General features: G+C 38.3%; 1 protein-coding gene across 1 annotated transcript in view; it reads left to right on the top strand.

Moving 5' to 3' along the window:
- The window catches only part of DEPDC1B (DEP domain containing 1B), a 33,373-nt gene extending 8,880 nt beyond the window's left edge, over positions 1–24,493 (top strand). Inside the window, exons 2-11 of the mRNA XM_072416388.1 lie at positions 1,777–2,042; positions 3,544–3,679; positions 6,397–6,524; positions 7,796–7,926; positions 12,798–12,845; positions 13,116–13,256; positions 15,292–15,458; positions 16,609–16,785; positions 17,679–17,864; positions 19,175–24,493. Of these exons, the coding sequence (XP_072272489.1) occupies positions 1,777–2,042; positions 3,544–3,679; positions 6,397–6,524; positions 7,796–7,926; positions 12,798–12,845; positions 13,116–13,256; positions 15,292–15,458; positions 16,609–16,785; positions 17,679–17,864; positions 19,175–19,336 (1,542 nt within the window). The 3' untranslated portion in view covers positions 19,337–24,493. The remainder of the gene's footprint in view (positions 1–1,776; positions 2,043–3,543; positions 3,680–6,396; positions 6,525–7,795; positions 7,927–12,797; positions 12,846–13,115; positions 13,257–15,291; positions 15,459–16,608; positions 16,786–17,678; positions 17,865–19,174) is intronic.
- Positions 24,494–25,302: the final 809 nt, after the last annotated feature.

Here is a 25,302-nt window from a genome sequence, read left to right on the forward strand (position 1 = left end):
ATCTAACTTCACCCTGCCAGAACAGTTTATCCTCCCCTCCCCTTACCTCCATACAAAAACATTTATGAAGCTGTTGGATGAGGCACTTTGAGGAATACTACCAATACTCGAGTGAAAGCTTTGGGGCTGCTTACACCATTTTCAAGATGGTAGCTACAAAGGGGGAAGTCACTAACCTGCGTAACGTTTGGTAAATGTACTTTCCCTCTGGGAAGATATTGCATTAAAACAAATAGTTTTGTGACATGGTCTCTTTCTGGGTGTATTTTAGGTTGACCATGCAGAATACCCTAGTTTCACACAACTATGCACCAGCTCAACGCACAAATAACTTTTTGTGATCTTGGTGGTAAGTTTCATTTACCAGGATCTCTCTGAAAGGAGTAACATCAACCTAGTCTAGGTGATGTGGCTAACTTTCTTTACACAGGTGATATACATGTTTTTAATTTATTTTACTGTAAAACAGTAAATTATAGGAGAATGCCACTTTCATTTGAAAGAGTGAATCATTCTGCTTGCTACTTCCCCTCCTCTTGGAATTTAAGTTCTTCTGGGCAGGATTCTATCCTCTTCTTGTGTCATTATATGTATCTGTCTGTCATTTGCTACCCCTATTTAATGTACAGTGGTGCGTAATATGTCGGTGCTATATAAAAAATGTTTAATAAAAGAAAAGGAATGTCAGGTGTAGAATGATTTCAGGAAGGTGGTGACCCAATGCACTGCATCTTGTAAATCAGCCCACATTCCTGTATATCGAAGGACTTCTTACCCTTTTCTTCTATCAGAAGAGTAAATGATGGGCCCTGTTGTGTACAGATTTTCCAGCAAATTGCAAAATTGCCTCCATTTTAAAAATGTTGATTCTGATGTTAGTTTCCCATAATTACTAAGGTTTCATGGGGTTACATTGGGGTTGGGGTTGATTGTGATGCTGCTTTTTTGACCTGGTTTGCTTTGCATTCATTTCTCTGAAGTCAGTCTTTGGAGACAATCTCTTAATGCCCCACTGAATATGTGTTTGCATTACAGACAGAGCAGATCAAATTCAACTCTCTCTGTTTGACTGCTTGCGTTTGAGCTGGGTTGTGTTTTTAAACCTGTACTACAACACCACCTGTATACATAGGTATTTATTTGACTACCTTCAAAGGTGGGGGGGGGGTTCAGGCATTTATTCTTGCAGTAGATTCCCCTCCCCAGTGCCAAAGAACCCTTATTTTTTGTTTCCGCAGTCTTCCCAAGGCAGTTCTTTAAATCCCAGCTCTCTGATGTCATCTTGTACAATGCAGGACTAGCCGTCTTGCTGCTGACAGTGGAAAGGAGAGAATAGTTACCCCTTTTAGTGGGAGGGGGAGACCTGCTAGAAGGTTCCTCCTAGGTTTCGGTTAACCTAGCCTTTGATAAGTATCTGTATATAAAGTGAAATTTTACATTTTTTTAGGTCCTTTTTAGTGTTCTCCCCAGAAAATTTTAAGCTGTGTGGGGAGAAGGTATAAGCCAGGGTGGCCACTGCATTTTGACCCAACTTTTCAGTAATCACCCCAAAACAGCGTGGTGGAAAAGTGCCGGGTGGTGAGCCAGGCTAAAAGGGAGAGAACATTGCTGTTGTGTTTTCAGACAATCTATTCCAAGGGCAAGATTCCAAGATTTGTTGACAAAAATCTTTGCCTTTTAATGTGGATTTTACAATTTTATCCAAATGAAGGTTGGACTTGTTTTTAGTGAATTGCGAAACTGTAATTAACATTTTGTAACTTTTATTTTTTCCAGTGGAATGAAACAATTGAACTATTCCGTGCTGGAATGCCCCAGAAAAGGCATCGTGTGCACTTTAAAACCTATGATAAGTGTTTCACGGCCTCAGAGGCTGTGGACTGGCTGCATGAACTGCTCCAGTGCAACCAGAACTTTGGGCCAGAAGTGACTCGAGCTCAAACTATCCAGCTCTTAAAGAAGTTTACAAAGAACCACGTCATCGAGGATGTGAAAGGAAGATGGGGTAAAGAGGACTTTGAAGATAACAACAGTCTTTACAGGTGATTTCTAATAACATTTTGCATGAAAAAAAGAAACCATCTACCTTTTATTTGCATGGAATGTGGCACAGAAAGAATAATAACTAGCAAATAGATTTAAAGGATAAGAAAAACCGCCTATGTAACCTCTCTGCCTTCACAAATGTGCTATAAGTATTAGACCCGACATCAGACAAGCTTTTCTCTGGATCCCTGTAGCCTATATACTGATGCTGCTCCTTACATCTTAAAATTAGAGCCAAAGTTTCCCTGGTTATGTGGTGGTCAACTTGATAAATGGGTAGGTGGTGGTGGTGGGGGGGGGGGGGAGATTATCAAGCGAATAAATTTTTTTAAGTGCAGTCCCTGACATAACTAAAGGGCTTCCCATAATTTTCAGTGAATGTGTTGCTACTGTAAGCTATCAGACTGCAGACATTCAGCAGGAGATGATTTCTTATCACATAACTTTGATAAGAATGAACTCACTTAAGCTGCATACAGACGTGCAATTCTTGTCGTTGGAAAGGATCTTTCACGATCCTTTCCAACGACAAAGGACTACACGATGCATGAACGAGTGCTGTACATACAGCACCGTTCTGCTCTATGGAGAGGGGAGGGGGAGAACGACGGAGTGGCACCCTGCTGCGCGCTCTCCCCCTTTCCTTGCATTAGTAACGCTCGTCGTTCATCGTTCGTGGATCCGCCACGACGGATCCACGGACGATGAACGACGCCGACTGTACACACGCCAGATTCTCGCCCGATATCTCGCCGATGCCGATTATCAGGCGAAAAAAATCTGACGTGTGTACGCAGCTTTACAGCAAACAGACCCTGTAATAGACCAGGGTGGTCAAACTCAAATACACAGAGGGCCAAAAAAAAACTAACAAAGTCGCAGGCCAAACTTGAAGTTTATTGAAAAAATTGAGGAAGTGTTTCCTTCTCATTAGATATAAAACCTTTTCATATGGAAATAGAGGTTTTGCTTAACATTTAATCTGGAAAAAGCCTATAATAGAGAAATAGCAACGCTACTACAATTAAGTGCATCTATAAAACAGTTCTATAGATGGGAGTGATGCCGGGAATTGTACCGGTAGTAGCGGTGCTATTTCAATGCAGCGGCGGGCCAGGAAGGGTGCTTGAAACAACTAATGGAACTTATGGAAACTGAACACATAGACACAAGCACTCCAAAATACAGGATTGGGCTTTAATAATACTTTATTATAAGAGCACAATCACAACATCCTGAAAAGTCAAGGTTTTGGATTTGCACAGGGTCCCTTCCTTAAGTCAGCACAGTGACCCATCATTTTTAGTGACCCATCATGTTGCCATGAGGAAGGGACCTTGTGCGGCCCTAAAAGGTTGGCTTGTTACTGGTTTTTGCCTTTGGAACATGAGCAAACCTTAGCACGTAGTTGGACAGCTTGTGTTACATTATCCAAAATGAGGTTTCTGGACTCCTTCAGTTGCCTTTGTTTTACTTAGTCTTTACCTTCACTTGCAGGTTCCCACCAACTTCCCCACTTAAGCCATACCCAAATAAACCCAAACAAAAAGTGGAGCCTCTTCCATTCCCACGATGGAGGGATGATGACTCTGTGACCTCCCATAGTCATATTCCTGTGAAACCCCTTGTGATGGTGAGTTGTGTTTGGGGTTTCTTTTTATTATTCTTGGGACAATACTGAATGTGATAGTCTGCTTTAAAAGAACACCAGTTAAGTTTTAGTGCTCACAGCCTATTATATTTCAAACTAAAGCTCCACTGTACTGTCTGTTTTAAATCCACTGAATACATTTCAGGTGCCTCAAAACAAAGGTGTGTAAGAGTCCTTACAGTTTTTCTGTGTCCTGCCTGCTCATTATGTAGAAACTGGGCTTTAAATTGCACATATATTTGGGATGAAAATTTAGGGGCAAATCTACTGTCTAGCCTAAAGATGGAGAGTGGCACACAAACCTCTGAGATTGGTATATTTTTGTCTTATTGGGAGGTGGGGATAAGGAACAGTGGACCAACGGCTCCACTGCAGGATTTTCTATGAGGATAAAACGTTTTATATGCTTTTTGTAACCTTTCCAACTGATCATATGCCCTCAAAGCAGTCAGCCAGGATTGAAAATACAAAGATGAGACAGATGATAGATGTGCACATGCTGTTCTTACATTGGTAGGTTTTTGCAGTGGCTAGCACCCCTGTCTGCCCTCATGATTATTATTACACAGTGTTACATATTATGCAGTGCTTTACAAAGTCCATAGGTATGTCAAGTAAGTTATGTCTCCCGAAAGTCCTTGATTACCTCCCTCAATAATTGCAGTCTCCCATGCTGAACCATCAGGTGATCTAATGTTACTAGTGATGTAAACGGAACATTGCCTTTAGTATGTATACTTACTATGCAGAATGTCAAAGTTTTTGAATAAACAAGACGGGGTTTTTTGACTTTCCAAATAAGTAGATTGTAATTGAATACCTTGAAAGGTACTGCCTTATGTCCTCCAAACCCACTCCAACTGAGGCCGTTTGATGGGTTTTCCAAATTCACATTTCTGTGCTACTTTCTGTATGATTAGAATTGGTGATGCCCTGCTTCACCAGATGTATTATTTATCACAATCACACGCAGGCATTTTGCAGCAATCCTCTTGTCACCTATCCAAGCAAATGATTTCTCCTATTGTATAATTTTCTAAATATATTCTAATACGCCACCTGCTGCACTTGAATCTTTATGGTTGATATTCTATTATGCTAATACATTCCCAAGTGACATAAGGAAGAAATGTTAATCAAACATTCCTCTTATCCAATGTAGCTGGCTCTTTAGTTTTCAAGCACTGGAGAAATGGCTGCACTAGCGAGCGAAAATTATGCTTGGAGTGTCAGGTGTTTGTGAAGGTTATTTCTCAGTGATTGCCAGAGAAGCCATACATTTAATGGTCTACGTCTCTGTGGAAATTCAGGAGCTCTGTGTTCCTTTTCCTAGGTATTGTTAGTAGGGGATTTAGCATGTATACATACAAACCTACAATGTTAAAAAGGTAGATTGTATTTGCTGTGGAGTTTAACCTTTACTGCCTATCCAAGGGCAATGATTAGCAGTGAACAATTCTCCACAGATCATTAGGCATTCTCGGTCAGTTATTTTGTATGCTGTACAGTAGAGGGTCAGCTAAACTTCATGGCTTTCTGAAGATATCAGTTGGGGATCTGACCAACAAAATCCTTTGTACAAAGCATACTTCTGTAAATTTGTGATTAGATCCGATGAAGGTAGAAGAACCACTGAGACACCCTGGCTTATCTCAAAGGGGGACCTAAGCTACGTACACATCTTCAATGGTTTTCATTCGATAATCGTTTCAGGGCTGATATCGGACGAGAATCTGACGTGTGCACAGTGCTTGTCGTCCATCGTCCGAATGACTGGCGGAACCACGGACAGTAGGGTGCTGCTCCTTCGTTCTCCCCTCTCCCTAGAGCAGAATTGTGCTGTATGTACAGTCGTTTGTTGTTGAAAAGGATTGTGAAAGATCCTTTCCAACGACAATTATTGCACATGTGTACATAACCTAAGGGACACCCACTGGCACTGGCTTATCTTAAAGAATACAATAGTATTTAGTCAGAAGATCAAATTTGGCTAGTCAAATTTTCTCCAAGACAGGTCAGGCAGTAAATATTTGTAGAAGTCTGGGATTACTTACAGTTGCTGCTTTCAGTCTCTAGTACCCTCTAGGATGACCATACGCAGTCTAAAATAGTGGTGTTGGAGATTGGAGCATTGCATATGACGGTTGGGCCAGGTATGAAAAACTGTGGGCTTTGTAAGCTTTTGTTATTGCATTCAGGGATTTTTTGAGATCTATATACTAATTCACATTTTTGCTGGCTAAAATAAAACTTTAGAACTTGCAAAGTTTTTACTAGAAGGCCATTTTTTTGCGTTTGCTGAGCTACACCATCTTTGATCTTCAGCAGCTGTCAGTTCACCTGTACCCCAGTCCATAATAGCGGCTGCTGCAGTGTGGATTGCATGTTAGCAAAGCCATACATTATGGCTCCAAAAATGTAAAACCGTTTTTGGTCTAGCATTGTCTGGGTCTTTGCTAACTTTTGCTGAGCCCTGCAGTAAACTCGCAATCCTCTGTACTAATTTATGATAGATGTGGGTATGTTGATAACTTGCACAACTTATAGACCTGAGGATCTTAAAAATCTTTAAAGCACCCTATAAGTAACTTGCCCATCTATGTTGTATGTTATCATAACATTTAGTTATTGTTTCTGTTGAAACATGTTAACAAATGGTAATTTTTCATTTGTTTTCTTTTTTTGTTTTTTTTTACAAGAACTCAGAGTTGTGGTATAAACGCCATAGTATCGCAATAGGAGAGGTGCGTACATGTCGACTGGTTAATCGCAGAGAGTTAACTGCGGCCAATATTGAAGAGATATGGAAATCAAAGACTTTATCAAGGTATTTCAGTACTTTATTATTCAGGTTAACGGAAAGTCAACAGAGCCTTTTGTGGTATGGCAGTTGGCAGAAGAATATGTAAAATGCCATTAAACAGCCCTTAATCCCCCACGTAGCTATAGGATGTGCTCAAAGTTTCAGCTTTATAGAAAAACCAGAATTATAGGCATACTATGTAGCTCATACTCCATGTTCTATCACCAGAACAATAAGGCTGCCACAATGAAGGAGCCAGAGGTGCAGTTGTAGAGCAAATAAATATTATGCTACCAGATGTGCAGCAGTACCATATTGCCAGAGCTAGTGAAGTTATGCTACCAGAGTAATTTGTTTATATTACTGAGTATTTAGGTCCTGTTTACAAGAGACAGTGTGGCAATGTTACCAAAAAAAAATTCAAATGGCCACATATCACTATATTAGCATGCTTACTTTTTCTTTATACTCTCATTGCTGAAGTACAAACATGGTACCAGCCTGCATTTTTAGACATTTACAAGGACACGTTGGAAAAGAAACAAACCATGTACTGAAGGGGAGCATACTTTATATGCTGAATTCATAGCTATGCGCAGAATCCACCAAGTTTAAAAACAGGATGTTGCATTCAAGCTTTATACTACCGTATATAGGAAAGTCGTACACTAACTTTAAATGTCCACCTGCAATACAGATGCCATAATGTAGGGTGTGTTTTTTTTTCTATTAGAAATACTATTAAAATATTAATATTAATACTACTACTACTATAATAATACTACTAAATATTATCAATTTATTTCCAGGAAACTTTTATTAGTGTATTAATGGTGCAGCACCATTTGGCCTCAATATACATGCAGACATCTTTCATAATATTCTGACACATTCACAGGAGAGTAACCTATAATTCTGGAAATTGAAATATAATGATATAAATCTAGCACACTATGCTTCCTGTAGGCTATATTTTATAATAATATTTCAAAATTTACAGTTTTGGGAATGTTCTTTCTATAAGAAGACTCTATGTGACTAATGCAAGGGCAGCTACTAATAATTCATGGACAGGTTCCTTTGTGGCATCATCTGCCTGTACACTGTTAAATGCTGAGCCAGCCTGCTTACAGATCATCCAGCAGTGATTTACACTATTTTACCAATTTTACATTTTACCAATCATGATCGTAATATCCTTATTTGCTTTTAATCTGCAAAATGGCATTTGTTCTGCTAAACTATTTGTGCTGTTTAGATTAGAAATGTACTATTTCTTATTCCCCATCCTACAGTTTGCAGAAGATAATGGGTCTTGACTCTCTCAATGATGTGATGGATACAAAACAGACAAATGGAAAGCACATAATGCACAATATATACAATGTCCACAAACAGGGGATTGTCGTGATGGAGGATAGATCAAGTAAGTTTTATTTTCCATTTTCCTTTCTAAGATTGAATCTAGGCTGCCCGTTCTGTCAGTCTGTGTCAGACAGAACAGAATGACCTACAGCAATCCCAAAAAAGAGAACTGTGGGTATAGATGTTTTGCAAATGTTCCATTTGTTCAGCAGTTACCTCTCAATCAACAGAGCAGCTGCTGACAGGTTCTTGTCATAATAAGAGTCCTTAAAGGGTGATTTAATCTGCAGACTGCCAACTTAATTATGCCGCCCATCTGAATTGCAAATAATAAAGGTGAAGGGTAGTACTGAAAGTGTGAAATGTGTTTTAAAGCCAAACTAATCCCAAAATTAAACAAGGGAAATTACTAACGTTAATGTTGATTAGTGCAAATGATAAGATTAAGCTTTGGAACTAAGCTTAATGTAGAACTCACACCCCCACAGGAGCTGCTGAAGGTTCTGGAAGGGTATTTCCAGGTGGGTAGAACTAAACACACATGAGCTCTGTCCTTTTATAAGGTCTAGGGTTTTTTACTGAATTACACCATAAGCAGGGGAGAAGGACAGAGTGCAGAGTATCCGGACAAACCGCTCCCAATGCAGAGGGCAACATCATACCATAAAGTGTGGCAACATTCCGCAATTTCCATCCCAGGCTTAAGGTGCGTACACACTTCCAATTTTTATCGTTCCAATCGAACGACGAACGATCGATTGGGCAAAAAATCGTTCGTAAAAAAGTAACCAACGACGCCGACGAACGAGGAAAGTCGCTGGAAACGAACGACCGGACCGGCGGATCGGATTGGACAACGATCGTTGAACATCGTTCGTGTGTACGATCGTTCGTTGATCGTCCATGGGCTGAGCATGCGTAATGAACGAACGCTCGTTCACTTTCCTGTCGTGCACATAGTTCCTCTATCGCTCAAACGATCGTATCTATTGTGTGTACAATATCTACGAACGATCGTGTCGTTATCTCTATGTGCAGGATCGGTGCTATACGATCGTTCGTAGATATCGTGCAGGATCGTTCGTCGTTCGTTTTCCAACGATAATAATTGGAAGTGTGTACGTAGCTTTAGACTAAAGGCTTCATTAGCAGACCAGCACCTGTATTCAATCACCCATGAAGAAGCTCTCAGATCGGGTAACCCTTGCTATGACAGTCCTGATTTGAAAGGCACATGTAGGCTCCTGTCTCAGCTAGTATCCTTTGATGCATGTCTCATCTCCACAAGCCTCTGCTTTAAGTACCAAATGTCACAAAGTGATAATAATCCTTTTTAATTACCAGTTAACAAATTAAAGTCCTGCAATTACTCACCAACTACTTTCTTTGACTACAAATCCCACACACTTATGTAGACACATGAAAATGGATGTGACTGATCATGGCATTCCAGATGTAGATTTTCTGTCATAGCATAGAAAAAAATGCATGAAACACAAGTCTCAAGTTTTTGGGATTCGCCAACATTTACTTGATTGATATGTTTGACCATAGACCTGCCCCCTGGGCATATCTCAATTTGTCATTCACACATTTTCACCACAATGCTATTTAGACCAGCAGTGATAGTCATCTGTGCCAACTGATGTAAGCCATTTAGTACTAATTCTGCTTTGTTTTAAACCAATTGGAACTACCACCTGGCTATCACAGCAACACTATGGTATTATGTTTCTGTGCATTTGCTCGACACGTCCTATTTGTTAACACATTTGAACAGCTGAAAATATCTATTCTGATGTTGAAATATGTTTGTGCTAAAGTCCTTTGGCCGAGAACAAGGCGTGTGCAGTAAAATGTATGTGTGCAGACAGGAAAGGACTTCCTTTCCTGAAAATGTTCCAGATGATTGGTTGGCTTCTGCTTTTTTTTTTTTTTTGCTTTTTTTTTTTTTCTTCCAGACGATCTGTATCCATTTTACAAAAAATATTTGTATTCTAGATTAGATTTTTAATCCCCTGAACAGTTTATTCTATTGAACTATAACAGGGCAGGTTGTTTTAGTATGCTGGTCTGTAAAAACATGACCTAAAGAGGAATTGAAGCCAAAAGTGCCTAAAAAAAAAACACCCTCAATCCCGCAGGGCAGTTCAATCCACCTGGAGGTCTCTTCCGTCGGGTCCCACGTCGTCCCGACATCCGTCCACAAGGTGCCGTCATCTTCTCTTTTTCCAGTTCTTCCTACGTCACCCAACCCAGGTGCAAAATCGGGTGACATAGGTTGGAAAAAAAACTTGCCAAACTCGCTGTGCATGCATGCGTTGTCTACCCTTTTATGTAATGTGAAAGTTCTTTAGGTATTTAGGTATGCTTTAATAAATATACTGGAAACACTTTATATATTGTTCCCCATAGAATTATTTGTTTTGTAATAAAAATCTATTTCTAGGGTTATTTTTTTTATTTTGTAAGGTATTTCTTTTTGCAACAACTCTCATTGTGTAGCTATGCATAACGGTAATTGTGAAGTTATTCACAGAACCAGGACCTCTTATGCCTTTTAGTTTCTTGGTAAGACTGTGATAGGACAATTTTTTTTTTTTACCTCCTTCCTGTTAATCACTTCTGCTGCCAAGTCTGGCCTCTTATTTAGTTTCCGCTGTAATGCAATGATGTTGGGGAAATGCGGTCTGGCATTTATACTGCCTACTTAGCACACCTCTTGGGTGTCATATTGTTGCATGTGATTGACCCTTCGACCAACTAAATTTAGAAATGAGAGGAAATGGCTGTAATGAAATTTCTGTCCACCACTTTGCTTCTGTACACTTGATTTCATTTGTTAACCTTATTGCTTTTAGAATTTACTTTCTACAGTCTTGCGATTAGTTGGGCTTTAATATGTACGCATTTAGGGTAACCGCCCAGGTTACTCTGTATTCAGCTACCTTCATTAATTTTGCTTTGCTGCAGCTTTACTCGCAAATCTCTAATAAATGCAGTTCCTTAATTAACATGTACTCCATGTGTCTCAAAGCAGGTGATGAAATCTGACCTCCTTATTTTTAATAACACAGAAGGCTGTTTGCCTATCGCAAATCCATAGGTTTAAAGGTAGAATTGGAAATTTAATTTTTGCTGCTTTTTCTGCAAGGGAACTTGAGACCGCAGCATAGTTGTTCAAATACAAAACTTCTCAGAGAACTATTACTTCCATTCTAGGGGATGATTAATGATGATTATAAATAGGCAAGCTAATGGTGCTACATATTATAGGCTAAATACAGGGTTTACCATTTATTAAGTGCACTTTTCCAGTTCCAGTGGAACAGTTTGTCATTACTTTCAGGATTCATTTTTACAGAGAGCCTATTTTTTAAATAAAGCAAAAACACTAACATTACAGAGTGCAAAGTAGCTGCTTTGGTGTTCAGTTTAGTTCCTCTGTGCCTCGAGAGCCTAAGTCCCAGTCATATACAGAGCCTAAACTTCTCTCCTAATTGAGAATGAAGGCCTTCCTTCTTCTCCTACTAAGTTCCACCTCCTGCCATTTACCTTCCAGACTCTATGGACACCAGAGTTATTGGCATTTGACAGTTAATGCCTGAAAGCAAGGCTTATAATGGGATGTGGCAAGGTTTGTGGCAACGACACAATAATGATCCTATCATTTGCAGAGACTTGCCAAAGCGCTTGTCAGCTCCAATAGCGTTGCTCACTCACTGACCAAAAAGAGCAAGGAGTCATGTTCATCATGTTGGTGTTGAGTTGCTCAGGGTGATATGGCCCTTAGTTTTGGCTTTGGACCTCAGGCCCCTCATAATAGTTCAGGCATCTAGGATCCTCCCAAGGCACAAAGGACTCTGAAGACAAACACAGGTTTTTGCAGGCATTACAAAGTGAAAAAGTTAGGCTGTGTATACACATCAAATCATTGTTGCCCAAGATGCACAGTTGTGCTCATCTTGGGTGATAATGTGATGTGTACATTGGTACCCCAACATCACCCATCAATGAATGACTGATCGCTCGCCTCGCCTCTGCTCTCATTTGTCTCTCTTCTCCATAGACCAGAACAATGCTATTTACAAGTGTCCCTGCATCATTTTCTTTTTGCTTGGACATTTCAGGACCATTATAGTATAGCGCTCTTTCCTTGACTATAGACGTTGCTTTTTGTAAAATTAAACAAGATGTGTTGAAATTATGCCATTGTGAGGGCAATGTCTTTATCTGCACAAAAGGTGCAGACATAGATCTGGTAAACAGTCAGCTAACTTAAGGTGCGTACACACTTCCAATTTTTATCGTTCAAAACGAACGACGAACGATCGATGGGGCAAAAATCGTTCGTAAAAAAAGTAACCAACGACGCCGACGAACGAGGAAAGTCGTTGGAAACGAACGACCGGACCGGCGGATCGGATTGGACGACGATCGTTGACCATCGTTCGTGTGTACGATCGTTCGTTGATCGTCCATGGTCTGAGCATGCGTAATGAACGAACGTTCGTTCACTTTCCTGTCGTGCACATAGTTCCTCTATCGCTCAAATGATCGTATCTATTGTGTGTACAATATCTACGAACGATCGTGTCGTTATCTCTATGTGCAGGATCGGTGCTATACGATCGTTCGTAGATATCGTGCAGGATCGTTCGTCGTTGGTTTTCCAACGATAATAATTGGAAGTGTGTACGTAGCTTTAGTCTTGGGATAATCCTGTTATGGAATTTTTCTGTACTTGAAGATGTACTTGGGCTAAAATTTAAGAAATCAAATGCAACCACCACATTTTAGGCCTACTAAGCTGCAGTAAATTTCAATTTTGTACTGCAGGATACTTGGACTCTTATATTCTTGGTGCATATTTTGGTAACTTTGTACTTGCAAAGAGCAAAAAGTTCAATACTTTCTTTTTTATTTCTTCAGAAGAACTTCCACACTGGCTGTTGTCTGCAATGAGGTGTTTAGCAAATTGTAAGTATATATTTTTTTTACTGCCACATAAATATTTATGTCCAGATTGGCTTTAATCAAACTATACAGCAATTTCTCTTGGAGTATCTATTTAGTTAGAAAAACATAGATTCACCCTCAGGGACAGTCGTCACCCTCCTTTTCTTCTGGTGATGATTGTCCCTGCACAAAAAAGTGATAGGAAATCCAAAATGTTAGAATTGTAACTTCAACAGAAGAATCTTCGAAATAAAAAGCTTTTTTAAGTGATGTCTTTTCATTTCCTTTAAGGGCCAAATTGCTCAGAATTGAACCAGCCAATGTATATGGGGTTTGAACGAGATGTGTTTAAGACCATTGCAGATTATTACAGTTATCTTCAGGAGCCGCTGCTGACTTTTCATCTTTTTGATGTGTTTGTGAACATCTTGGGTAAGCAATGTCAAATGTGTCTTTGTATATGAAACAAAATCTCAGCATACCACTCCATAATGCTCTCCTATCTTTTTTTCAAAATGATTGCAAGCGACTTTGTGGTAACTTCTCAGCAAAACCATGATAGGAAGTCCTTGATTGTGTCTGACAACATCAGTAGATGTTTATTAACATAAGTAGCACATCATACATTGGCATAAAAACAAAATCTTTGCGTGTTTTGAAGAAGCAAAATATATGCACCCACCATGTTCTGTTCACCCTTCCTGCTCAAAGCATATTTAAAAAGAGTATTGTATGTTTTCTCAACCAGGGTTCCTCCAAAGGTTGCTAGGTGTTCCTTGAGCATTTTTTTTGCCTCACAGGTCAGTCAGCAATTTTAAGAAGTATTCTTCCTACTGAACACCCAGCTATTGTACTGTGGATTGTGGATATAGACATTATAGGGGTTCTCTGAAGACCTGAAAGATATTTCATGGGTGCCCCCAAAATAAAAAGGTAGGGAAAGGTTGCTGTAGACAGTCCTGCTTGATAGATATTCTTTCAAATTGAATTAGTTCAGTATAGAGCCAGTATGAAAGAAATTGTACTAAGAATAAATGTTGTATTGAGACACCCAGCAGTGCTTACAGTTCACATTAAATATCGCCGTTTTTTTTTTCATTCAGCTTCCAGAATTTATGTCTTTTAAAGGTCTGTGTCAGCTATTTATAGCTGCAGCCTTTAGGATTTTTCAGAGAATTATTACATCCATTCTTTTCTCTAATAATGTCAACAATAAAACACAGCAGTGTTTGCTGTCGCCTCCATACTTATTCACCTACTTAGCCTGCATTCAACCGATCTCGCCTAATAACATCAAAGCACAATAAAAGAGAGAGTCAGCATGCAGAGCTGCAGAAGTATATTCTCAACTCAAAATCACATTATGGCTAATGTATAAAAACTGTGTATGTATTCTCATAATAGGCAATCGGGTTACAGCAGTTAGTTGTCCAACACACTAGAAATGATTGCTAGAATAGGATTGGTTGCTTAGTGCAGCACAAAGCTTCCTTTCAGTTATTTTTTTACATATTCTCTCAGTGACATATTTTCTGAATTTTCTTTATTATTTCATATTTAAAGCCATACTCCAGGCAGATAATAAACATTTATTCAGTTATTCATTCAAAATGATCAAATTCATTTATTTTCAGGCAGTTCACACAACATGTAGCGTCTTGGATGATGCACATAGTGGCATTGACATGATGGGTCTTGTGCAGCTCTCTGCGTCAATATACTGTAAATGAAGGGTGCACTGGTGATACCTTCTCAGGGCGCATGTCTTTAATGCCACTCATGCTTTTCTGGATTAAGAGGCATATGGTGGCATTCAACCTAGAGGACTGAGAAGATTGTAAGCTCTTCGGGGCAGGGTCTTCTCCTCTTCATTTGTCGCTGTCTGTATTTGCCTGTCATTTGCAACCCCTATTTAATGTACAGCGCTGCGTAATATGTTGGCGCTATATAAATCCTTTTTATTAATAATATTATTAATAATAATTTATACAACTCCAGGGTGTAAGGGTGCCTTGTGATCTGAGCAGGTTAGTCTGGTGGCAAATTGGTGGCTTTCAATAAAAAGTTTAATTTAAAGCATACACAACACTCACCCATCACTGTTTTTCTCTATGGCATATTTCACTTAAAAAAAAAAAAATATAAGAGATGCTTTGTGAAAGTTCACTACACTATACTTTTTTTTTTCTCTGTGTGTTACTTTGACATTGCTAATTTTAAAGTTTTTTAACAGTTTTGCCCTCCGGTTAAAATAGGTATAAAATCAATAATAGAATTTCTTTTTATTCATTTTTTTAAATACAAAACACACTGGGGGGGGGGGGGGGGCTGTGTCTGGAGAGCCAATCGCAAGTCATGCCATGTGATTGTAGGAAAAGGGTGCCTTTGCTGGGAATAAAGTCACTGTGGTCTGTAAGTTGTACAAGATCTTTTCGCCTCTGAATCATTGTAATTTATGCTGTCACAGGTCTTCTGCAGAAAAAGCTGATTGCTATTGAAGCCCTCCAAGTTTGCTGTCTACTTCTACCACCAGAAAATCGCAGGAAACTGCAGCTGCTAATGAGGATGATGGCGAGAATAAGCCTTAACAGGGATATGCCACCTCTGCATGAAAGCACAGGGAACAGAGCATTGGTATGTTATTAAACAGGCTCCGGATAATTGGACCTCCTTGACTGCTGAGCTCCACACAACAGGTGTCTGCTTGCACAAGGGATGGTTTTATCTGCCTAATGAAAGATTTCCATGTTCATGCTTGCCTTTGTTCCACAGCGTGTATTATATTTTTTCCTTTTTGAAGGATTTAAAGGATTTTTAGGCCATCAGATACATGATGTGCTTGACATTAGTGAAAGATGGCAGATTATGAAGTTAGAATTTAAAGCTACACAAGCTTACAGTTTTTAGGGAGCCTTTACTAAGGTATGTCAGCTGCCATTAAAGCATGCTGCAAAAACTAGCTGCCTGGCTGTCCTATTAATCTAAGGTCTTCAATGTTTTAAAGCTAAGAAAACTTTTATTTAAAACAATTTTGAAAGGCAATATTGCTGTAAACTAAACTACAGGAGGGGGCAGATATAGGACTATATAGTCACACTGCACAATGACTGAGAGCAGCAGTGTCTTTATTACAAGAACCTCCTGTATAGAGTCAAATGAACATTGTATTACTAAACAGATATTTGAAAAAATACACAAAAATTTAGGATTATGCACGTTTGCAACTATATTTGCTTATTATGAAGTCCAGCTTTCATATATACATATTTTAGAAATGTGGAAGCTACTGTTTGGATAGTTGTTTGGATGTAATTTTATTCATGTCAGTTGAAATCCAAATTGCAGTTGTATTAAATTTTTTTATTGTATTAAAAAAAAATGTGACCAGAAAGGTCCTTTATTGCAGAAGGCAGAGGTGATGTTCCATCTGCTATAAAATAACCTGACCCGCTTGATCACAAATTTTTTATTTTCACTTGCCTGTCTCCGCTATATTGTGGGCACTGTCATCTTCTTCCTTCTTTTCCTGTTTTCAGTCTTCAGCCATCTTGATTGTTGGCTGGACCAGGAAGATGTAACTCCCGCACATGTGTGTTGGAGTTCATTTAGTCCTGGCAGTTCAGCAATTAAAAAGGCTATCATGTAGGTAAGAATGCTTTTTGCAGAAGGGACATCGCCTTTTCTTTTCAGCATTCTTGCATAAATTTGTTTGTGTAAAGAAAAGGTTCCCCATAATGTTGGCGGTTCTCTTTTACCTGTTCCCACTTCCTGTAATGTTTCACAGATGGTTCAGACGTTTTCTCGCTGTATCCTTCGTTCCAAAGAGGAGGTGGACCTGGGTGAGCTTCTGTCTACTAAACTGGTAACTTTCATGATGGACAATTGTCAGAGCATACTGAATGTTCCAGTATCACTGAAAAACTCTGTTGAGGATTTCATTGCGCACCAGAGAAGAGTTCAGGTATTTGTTTCTATTTAATGGATTTGATTCCTGTGTTTTACAGGTTTGGATGATTGTATCAAGCCCATAGGGTATCCAGTGTTTGTTACCATAAACAGATGCTAACAAACTCACTTTTTCTGATGTCAGAACCACAAATAAAGGGCCATGTTAGATAAGTAATCTAGATGCTGGAAAAAAAATTGCCAATGCAAGGATTGCTGGGACACCCTTTATGTTTTTCAATCCTTTTGCTCCCTCACTGGTCATAATAGCAGGCACTCTGTCACTGCTCCAATACTAGTCAGTGTTGCAGGACGGCAGGGAGGTATCATTTGTCAAAGTGTTGTCTTCACCTTAGTGATTCTGCCATCAACCTAAACAAAAAACAAAAGGTTTACTATTGTAAAATGTATGTATGTGTATATATACAATATATGTGCATGTTTGTGGTAAAATGTGAGGATGAATGTCACATCCTTTATGGAAGGGAGGGAGGTCTGCCATGCTAGTACATCAGACAGGCTCCTGGCATCCAATAAAAAAATAATTAAACTGAATGGGGCACTAAAATCTTAATAGATGCTTTTTTTATATGAATTTTTGTATATAAGAACTCATCTGAACTAAAGTTTTTAGGCATCCCCACACTTTTCTAACAGACTTGTGGTTTCTGACTAGCTGGAGGGTATTTTCACTGTTTACTAGATATAAATTGATCTGAGGGTAACTGAATATTATTTAATGCAGACATGCACTGGGGGTTTTCAGTTGCTTTCTGCAGTGTTTGGGCTTCCTGTTTTTGCTGTATTTCTATATACAGCAAAACAGGAATTTCTATATACAGCAAAACAGAAAATCCTAGCATGTACAATGGTTCCTTACACTACAGCATTTCTTCTTTTCCTGTTTAGATCAAATATCCAGGGGCAGATATGGACACCACTTTACATCCTACGTTTGAAAAACCACAAGCAGCAAAGCATCAGTATGAATATGAGAAGCTGAGCAAGCCTCAGGATCCGGCAAAAGTTGTGTTGGAGGATATTATTAATAATAATCAGATGTCAACCAAGGAGAAGAAGAAGAGGCTGAAACAGGTAAATATCATTGCTTCTGTATCTCCTCTATAAATATTAGGAAATGTGTGCTATCCAAACTGTAGGGGTGATGGGGAAAGTAAATGAAAAAAATGTGAGACAGAATTCAGTTCCTTCACATAAAAGATGCAGGAATCGTAGACTAATGGTATAATTTAAATTCAGGTACAGAATGAGTGTAAGTATCATGTAATGAATTGTTTCAGGAGCTTCCTTGGCTCTAGTGTGTAAACTTTGACTTTAGGAATTTTAGAACAGGGTTTTACAAGTTCTACATGAGTTTGTTTTAAGGTACTTGTAGACACTTCTGCCAAGGAAATACAGTCAAATCAGACAATAATGAAAAGGAATAAATTTCAATAAATTCAGAGATGCTTTAAGAAAACAATTACAAAAGTTATAATTTGTAATACAGCAAACAAAGTTCACATTCTTCTCACTTACTGACCTAACAACTGACTGGATTTATGACCATCACTTTGACTGTATGAAAAACTTGTACAATGTGCAGCAGTGTGGTCCCTGTTCATTTACCTACACAAGTACATTTTTTTCAGTTTCTGTTCCTGGTCCTGGTTTAACAGACTATCAGTAATTCTAACATGTTCGCAGCTTTGAAGAATGGTACATTACTGTTCTTCTATCTTAACAACCAATTTCGCTTGACAACCTAGTTATAAGAAACAGAACCTTGTGGTAACTGAGGAGTATCTGCAATTACAGGCTTTTGGTAATTCTAATTCTTGAATTGTAAGCTCTTCTGGCAGGTTCTGTTCATCCTCCTGTGTCATTGTTTTTTATTGCTATGTAATATGTTGGTGCTATATAACTACCATTTAATAATAATAATTCCCCTCTAATGTCCCACTGATACTATCACAGTGATTGGGTGGCAGTGATGCTGCACTGCTCATGAATTCAAAGCTGGTTGTCAACCTCATGTTGGCTTGCTTGATTACACTACAGTAGTGAAAAAAAAAATGTTGCACGGGACTTGGCTATCAGCATTGACACTGCAGATACATAAGCCTGTAGCTTGATTCAGCGCCTGCTTTCTCAATTGGCAACATGCAGTTCTGTTGCTGCAGAGGCCATGGAATTGCAATGTGTGGGAGAGCACAAGTTAAGGATTTTGGCATCGATTTATGATTTTGTGGATTTGGTAGTTGTTTAATCATAAGGGAGCATTTAGTTGTACTTTAAATAAGTTGCTTACAAATTATTTAGATGAATACACATTACCTGATATATTGGTGTATTATTTTACATGAGAAAACATCTATTTAATTGAACCAATTGTTCCTCTTCAGTTTCAGAGATCCCACCCCGAAATCTACAAGGAACGGCTCCCCACACCAGAAAGCGAGGCAGCAATATTTCCTGAGCAACCGACCGTAAAGTCTCAGCTGTCCTTTTTCGCCCTTAGAAGATCTTTCAGATCATTTCAGAGGACCCGCAGCTTTCGCATGTAGGTGACTAGGAAGTTTAACTTGGACCAATTGATGGTTTACATTTCCTGAACTACTGAAAATAACTTTAGAGTTAAAGCAGCAAGACACGAGATATTCACTAACACCAATGATCAGTATTTCTGTGAATATCATTTTTTAACAAAAGTAGGTCAACTATTAACAGGAACTTACATTTTTTTTTATATGTGTGAAACATTTCAATTTTTATGATTTGCCTGTGGATTATACCTAAACCTACTGAGAACTACTTGAAACCTCACTGGAAGGATCAATTCAAAGCGTTCATAATTATAATCTTCTTGTCGTTAAATCATGTGCATACTTGAATGTCTTCAATACACTGGATGGTGCTTCTGAGAAGTCACCTAGTGATGTATGGATCCGTCCAAACAAAAATTATTCAATTCTTATATGTAAAGTAATGCTGAAAATATGTCTGAATGGAAACTCTGTATGGTCAGACATAGGATCTCGTTTTATAACGTTTTTTTATTTAGAGTTGTGCTAATTTGCTTTGTATGTAAAAGGTTAAAGGCTACTGACTTGTCAAATGTTAATTATGTCAATTCCTGCTGGATTCAGGTTTTTGTCTTTTATCTGAAACTATAAATTGTCTCCCCTTTCTTTCTGACGGAGTCTGTGTTCTTACCACTTGGTTGTGGGTTGGTAGTTTGAGACCTTATGCAGCAGGCTCAGACAACACAACCCACCTTCCCCCTCCTGAAAACTCATCAATAATCATCCCCCAGCATGGATTTGTCACCAATCATCCAAATCACCTGGAAGCTTTTTATATCTGACTCTCAAATGGTGCAGCTACCCTGCATTTGTGTGTTTTGTCTTTAAACATTACAGTGAAGGTGCCTGTCTCTTATAACTGTTCCCTAATTGTGTATACTACATTACCGGAAACTTGTTGGAAAAATGTGACATCATTATTTACCTTTGTAATAGCAATTAGAAGGAACTGGGAATACTGTTTTTATCTTTTTATGGAGGCCACAAGAGAGAGTTAGAAGTTGTCAGTCTGTTTATTGAACCTGTCAACAACTACGCATAACTGTAATATTAATTCCGGCTTCAATTGACCTTTTAATACTCGTAAACTAATTTATATGCAAACAATTGTGATTGCAATTACCAAGCCGAAAGAATCAGTTTGCTGGTGTTATGTTACTAAACTGTGCTTAAAGTGGAATGTTAGTCAAATAACTATAGCGGATATAAATAGGTGTATACCATGACTGACTTACTGTGTATTCAAGTTAAATTTTAATGCTGTTTTTACTGAATGCATGAATCAAAAATACCCATCAGTATATGGACACCTAATACTAAATGTTGCTAATAGATAGTACCTGTAATTTAGCATTGCTGCAATGATTTCATCTAAAGGTGAGGTCAACTCTACTTTTGAGACCATGTTGCTGAAAATGCAGCTGCACACAAAATCATACATAGGGATGAGCTATTTTGCAGCTGGAGGTCTTTATCTATGGCCTCAGGATCATATAATTTTTGCTCATCGTGGTACTGATATTCTTGCTCCAGGTGCTGTTGGAGAACAGGTATGCTATTGTTCAAAATGATTCATGAAATTGTTTATACATCCTAGATGCCTGAAACTTTCAGTGGGGTTCTGACAACAATTTTGAGTCTTCCTAAGCCCTGTTTAAAATTTAGATTTATTTTTGTGGCTGGAAACAATCTTTTGTGATCGTTTCTAGTGTTAGGAGAACTAATCTTCATGCAGTGCTGTTCTATGGAAAGCGAGACTTATCTCTATAGGAAAGTACTGGGATTGTCCCTGCTTGGACATTTATCGGTCCACCAGGGCGGAATGATAAATAATGTGGGGGGACCACTTACATTCGTACTAGATTTTTGTCCAGAACCAGTTAATCTCGAGAGACTATCATCTGGTGTGTGTAAAAAAGTTCTTCGGAATGCAGAACAGTGACTGATGGAATCGGAAAGCTTTGAGCCATGCATTTATTTAACATGAAAATACCAATAAACTCTGTATTTTACCAGAATGTTAGGTACTCATTACAATTATACTTTAAAAACACTTTAAAGTAAATCTGTTTAGCAACAGCTGCACAGGAAGAAGTTTTAATTACACCTAGGTTCACCATAGACATCTGTGTTCTGACTGGAAAATATGTGTGTTGGGATGTAGGTAAATACAGAAGACATAAAACAGTATATTGGTTGGTGCTTTGGGCTATGAGACCTTAACACTTTATCAGCCTTTCTAAGCTCATTTTTTCATAGACACTTTGAAAGAGTATTCAGGTTTTGGGGGCTTTTCTACTAAAACTTAGTCCTCCTGTTCATGATACATTGGCAAGATCAGTAGTTTGTAGAGGCTTGAAAAAAAAAAAATATTGAACTACAATACCAATGATTAGAAAAACACAGACCATGAAAAGTGAAGTGCCTTCTTCTATTGGTGGTGAGTGTAGAAGTGACCCCTGTGCTGGTGGTTAGTGAAGTCATGTTTTCAAGCTGCTCTCAGGGTTCCATGAAAAACTGCTATACTATATATGCTGTTTAAAATTCTAGCTTGATTTTTTTTATTTTTACCCAAACAGACCTAGAATTTATCACATTCTAGTTGGACTATTAAAAGCCACCACTACATATCTGCTTTAAATATTTTTCATAGCTTGAAAATGCTGCTGGCTTTGCTGCTTATCCATAATATCCTAATAAATAATTTCTGGTGCATTAGATTCTAAATCTCTGCAGAATATGGGAAAGCAATGTGACTAGATTTATTAGAAGATGGGGTTTATTTTGTAGAATGGCAAGAGCTCTTTTCTTTTTCTATGGCACTGGATGTTTCACGTGATATTTTCTTTTTGCAAAAGGGGTGGCAGCTGCTTATGGCAACAAATTTTATTTCCTCTTTTAGTCAATGGGGAAATTAATCTCTGTATCCAGCTGGATGCTTTAATAAACTTCTCCAGGTTGCTTACCTCCCAATGTTTTACATATCCGCTCTTTATATCATGATATTGTATATTTTCCCTGCAAGAAATGTGTTAGGTTGCTTCATCTGTAAATATTGCAATGATGTTAGAAAATAATCCAGGTATAGACAACACTCATATTCAGAAGTCGGTAGGTCCAATCTAGCCAGCAAGCAATTTTAAGGAGACTGGGAACACAGATTTCTACGGACATAGAAAATACTATACAAAAAAAAAGCCGTACATTGGCTTCCTGACTCCTGGGATTTATCCAGCCCTGATATAATCTGATCCATCTTTTCTGCCTGTGCAGTTTTAGGAATTTAATTTCATTCTGTGCTGTTATCTGCCGAGTTATCTGATTACTCCAATTTTGGCACAATACATTTTGTTCTTGGTCCTCTATTTTGTACAATACGCCAAAAATTGTAATTGGACTTTTTGACAGAGATCTTAAAATGTTCTAGGTGTTAGACTCGTTTTTGTACATGTTGGTCATTGGCAACCCAAAATGATTTCCAGAAATGTGGATTAATATTTTGTTGTGCACATTTTCAGGTATATTTAAAGTTACAGACCTGCGACAAACTATGGTGTATCTGTATGGTTATCTGGCTTATCCAACATAATAGTATATTATGCACAGGGGTCTTGATTTATATTACTGTACAGTGTTCTCCCCACCCCTTTTAGCCGGGTGCACCACATGGCACTTTTCAGTAATCACCTGGCTGCTTTTGGGTGGGTACAGAAGAGCTGGGTTACAATATAGGGGCAGGGGCAGCCTACAATTTCTTCCCATCCGGCATATAGCAATTTCTGGGTTGAACACTGCTGTATAACTCATGTGAAGATCAGTGAAGTCCTCATACTTTGGCAACCAATTGTCTTTCAACACTTTACTCCTCTGGTTGGTTCCCATGGTTATTGTCCATTTTTCTTATATTTCCTATTTCCCAGTAGGAACTCCTAATGTTTATGCCTCTGCCTTACACTATCAGAGATTTTCTATCCTCCTCCTGATTTCTTGACTATATGAAATAAATGGATAGTAACATTTGAAAAGTCCGCATTGGGTGGGCTTGTTTGTACAATCTCCAAGAGACAGAGGTTGGTTGAAGATTCAACTCATTCGCCTCTGTCCAAAAATTAAATATACATGTCGGGTAAACTTGCGATTTGGAGGCTAGTTATATATATTATTTGTGTTTTTTTGTTTACTGCAACTGGCTTATCTTTATGGGTTTTTATGGAATTTATGGGGCAACTTCCCAATTGGGAAAATGCCAAAGTTTTAATTTACTTGTGATACTAAACATGTAAATTCTGCAATGCTTGAGGCTTTGTTTTGTGGAGATCCTCAGGGAAATCTCCTGTATGAATTGGTCAAAATGATTCCCTAAATTTTTTAACACCCCTGATGATATAGTTGCCCTATTAAAATATCTGCTGATTCCAGGATCTGGCTGGTGTTAGCGTTGCTCATTGTGTCATTCTTCAGAGCCCATGCCTGCCTACCATTGGTATGAAAACTTTTAGTCACCAGAACAATCCTGTATACACCGGTACTTCAATTAAGTAAATGTTTGCTGTTTTTCTACACATGTGTGTTGTGGTAATGGATGGTAAATGGTCAAATGTGTGGTGCATTGTCCTGCCATTTCCCTACTGACAACTACAATAGGGGGCAACATAATCATGCCATGTCCATGGTACTGCATTATAAAAAAATAGGGGAAATAGGTTTGTTTGTTTGTTTTATTTTTGTTTGGTTTTTTAGATAGAATGGGCAGGCATGATATTCACGTGGTTAACACTTGGCACCAACCCATATGTCTAAAAGTGGTCCTGATGCTTTGTGTTCAACATTTAACTGGTAAAGCTTTATTTACTTCAGGTTGACTTTATTACAAGATATTGTTGTAATAAGACTTTAAGATTTTGCCAATATCTAATAATTATACTTTAGTTGTTATTTCCACACATTGCACAATTCAGATTTCTACCATTTGTGTACATATAATTCTCAGATTATCCTGTGTGCCTTGTATCTTTGATTGTTTACCTGTCCATTGCATGAACAATTTTATTGAGAGCTGTTACAATTTTTGTGTATTATAATGGCTGTAAAATGTTATAATGGTACCAAATGCACCTAATAAAAATGTTTTTTTCTCTATTCTGGGTGATTCATTCCCTCTAGACTGAAAAAAATGGGGCAAGCCAGGAAATGTTTATTGCTGGTGGGGACCCTGGAAGATGTAAGAAACCTGTATATAGTCTTGCAAAGGGTGGCTGAATTGCGGTATTTGGGAATGTATTATGTAGTCAGGTGGATTATCCATTTTTCTATTACATCTCATTCTTGCAATTGTTTTTTCCATTAGTAGTTTCAGTTTTCTGTTCTAGCTACAGAGAGGTATAACAAAAGCTTTGGTCGTGGAGTGGGGCATTGCCATTCACTCAGTACTGCCCACTATATAGCCAGTAATATAATGTTGCACTGTAAAATGCAGATACACTGCATGATGCTATATATATCCCAATGACAAAACTGTTTTAGTTTGATGATTGTCTCTTGAGTTTGCACCCCTGTGCTAATGGTGATACCTGAACAAAAATGGCTTGAACACAGTAAAAATAAAAAAATCAGGATTGACGAGGGTCATGTACTGATCCCCTTGAGAGGTAATATGTTTTTGTAGTTGTTACACTTACATATGATTTGACATGCTGTCGCTTGACCATGAAAAAGATGTCTGATATTAGATCAACTTTAAAGTTGATAAATGTGTAAAAAGTATTTATTAGAAAATTGAACAGGACAACAGTGTAGTTCTGTTTTGACTTTACTTGCTACACATTAGTTTCATATCAGTGATAAAGGGGAACAATGGGATCTGTATGACAAAGCTGTGAAATGCATCAGTGCAAGTGGATCCTGAGTGGGGACTCTGGAGCTATAAAAATTCTATTTAGAATGACATC

Source organism: Pyxicephalus adspersus, chromosome 6 (genome assembly GCF_032062135.1).
Source record: "Pyxicephalus adspersus chromosome 6, UCB_Pads_2.0, whole genome shotgun sequence".
In the NCBI taxonomy this organism is placed as follows: domain Eukaryota; kingdom Metazoa; phylum Chordata; class Amphibia; order Anura; family Pyxicephalidae; genus Pyxicephalus; species Pyxicephalus adspersus.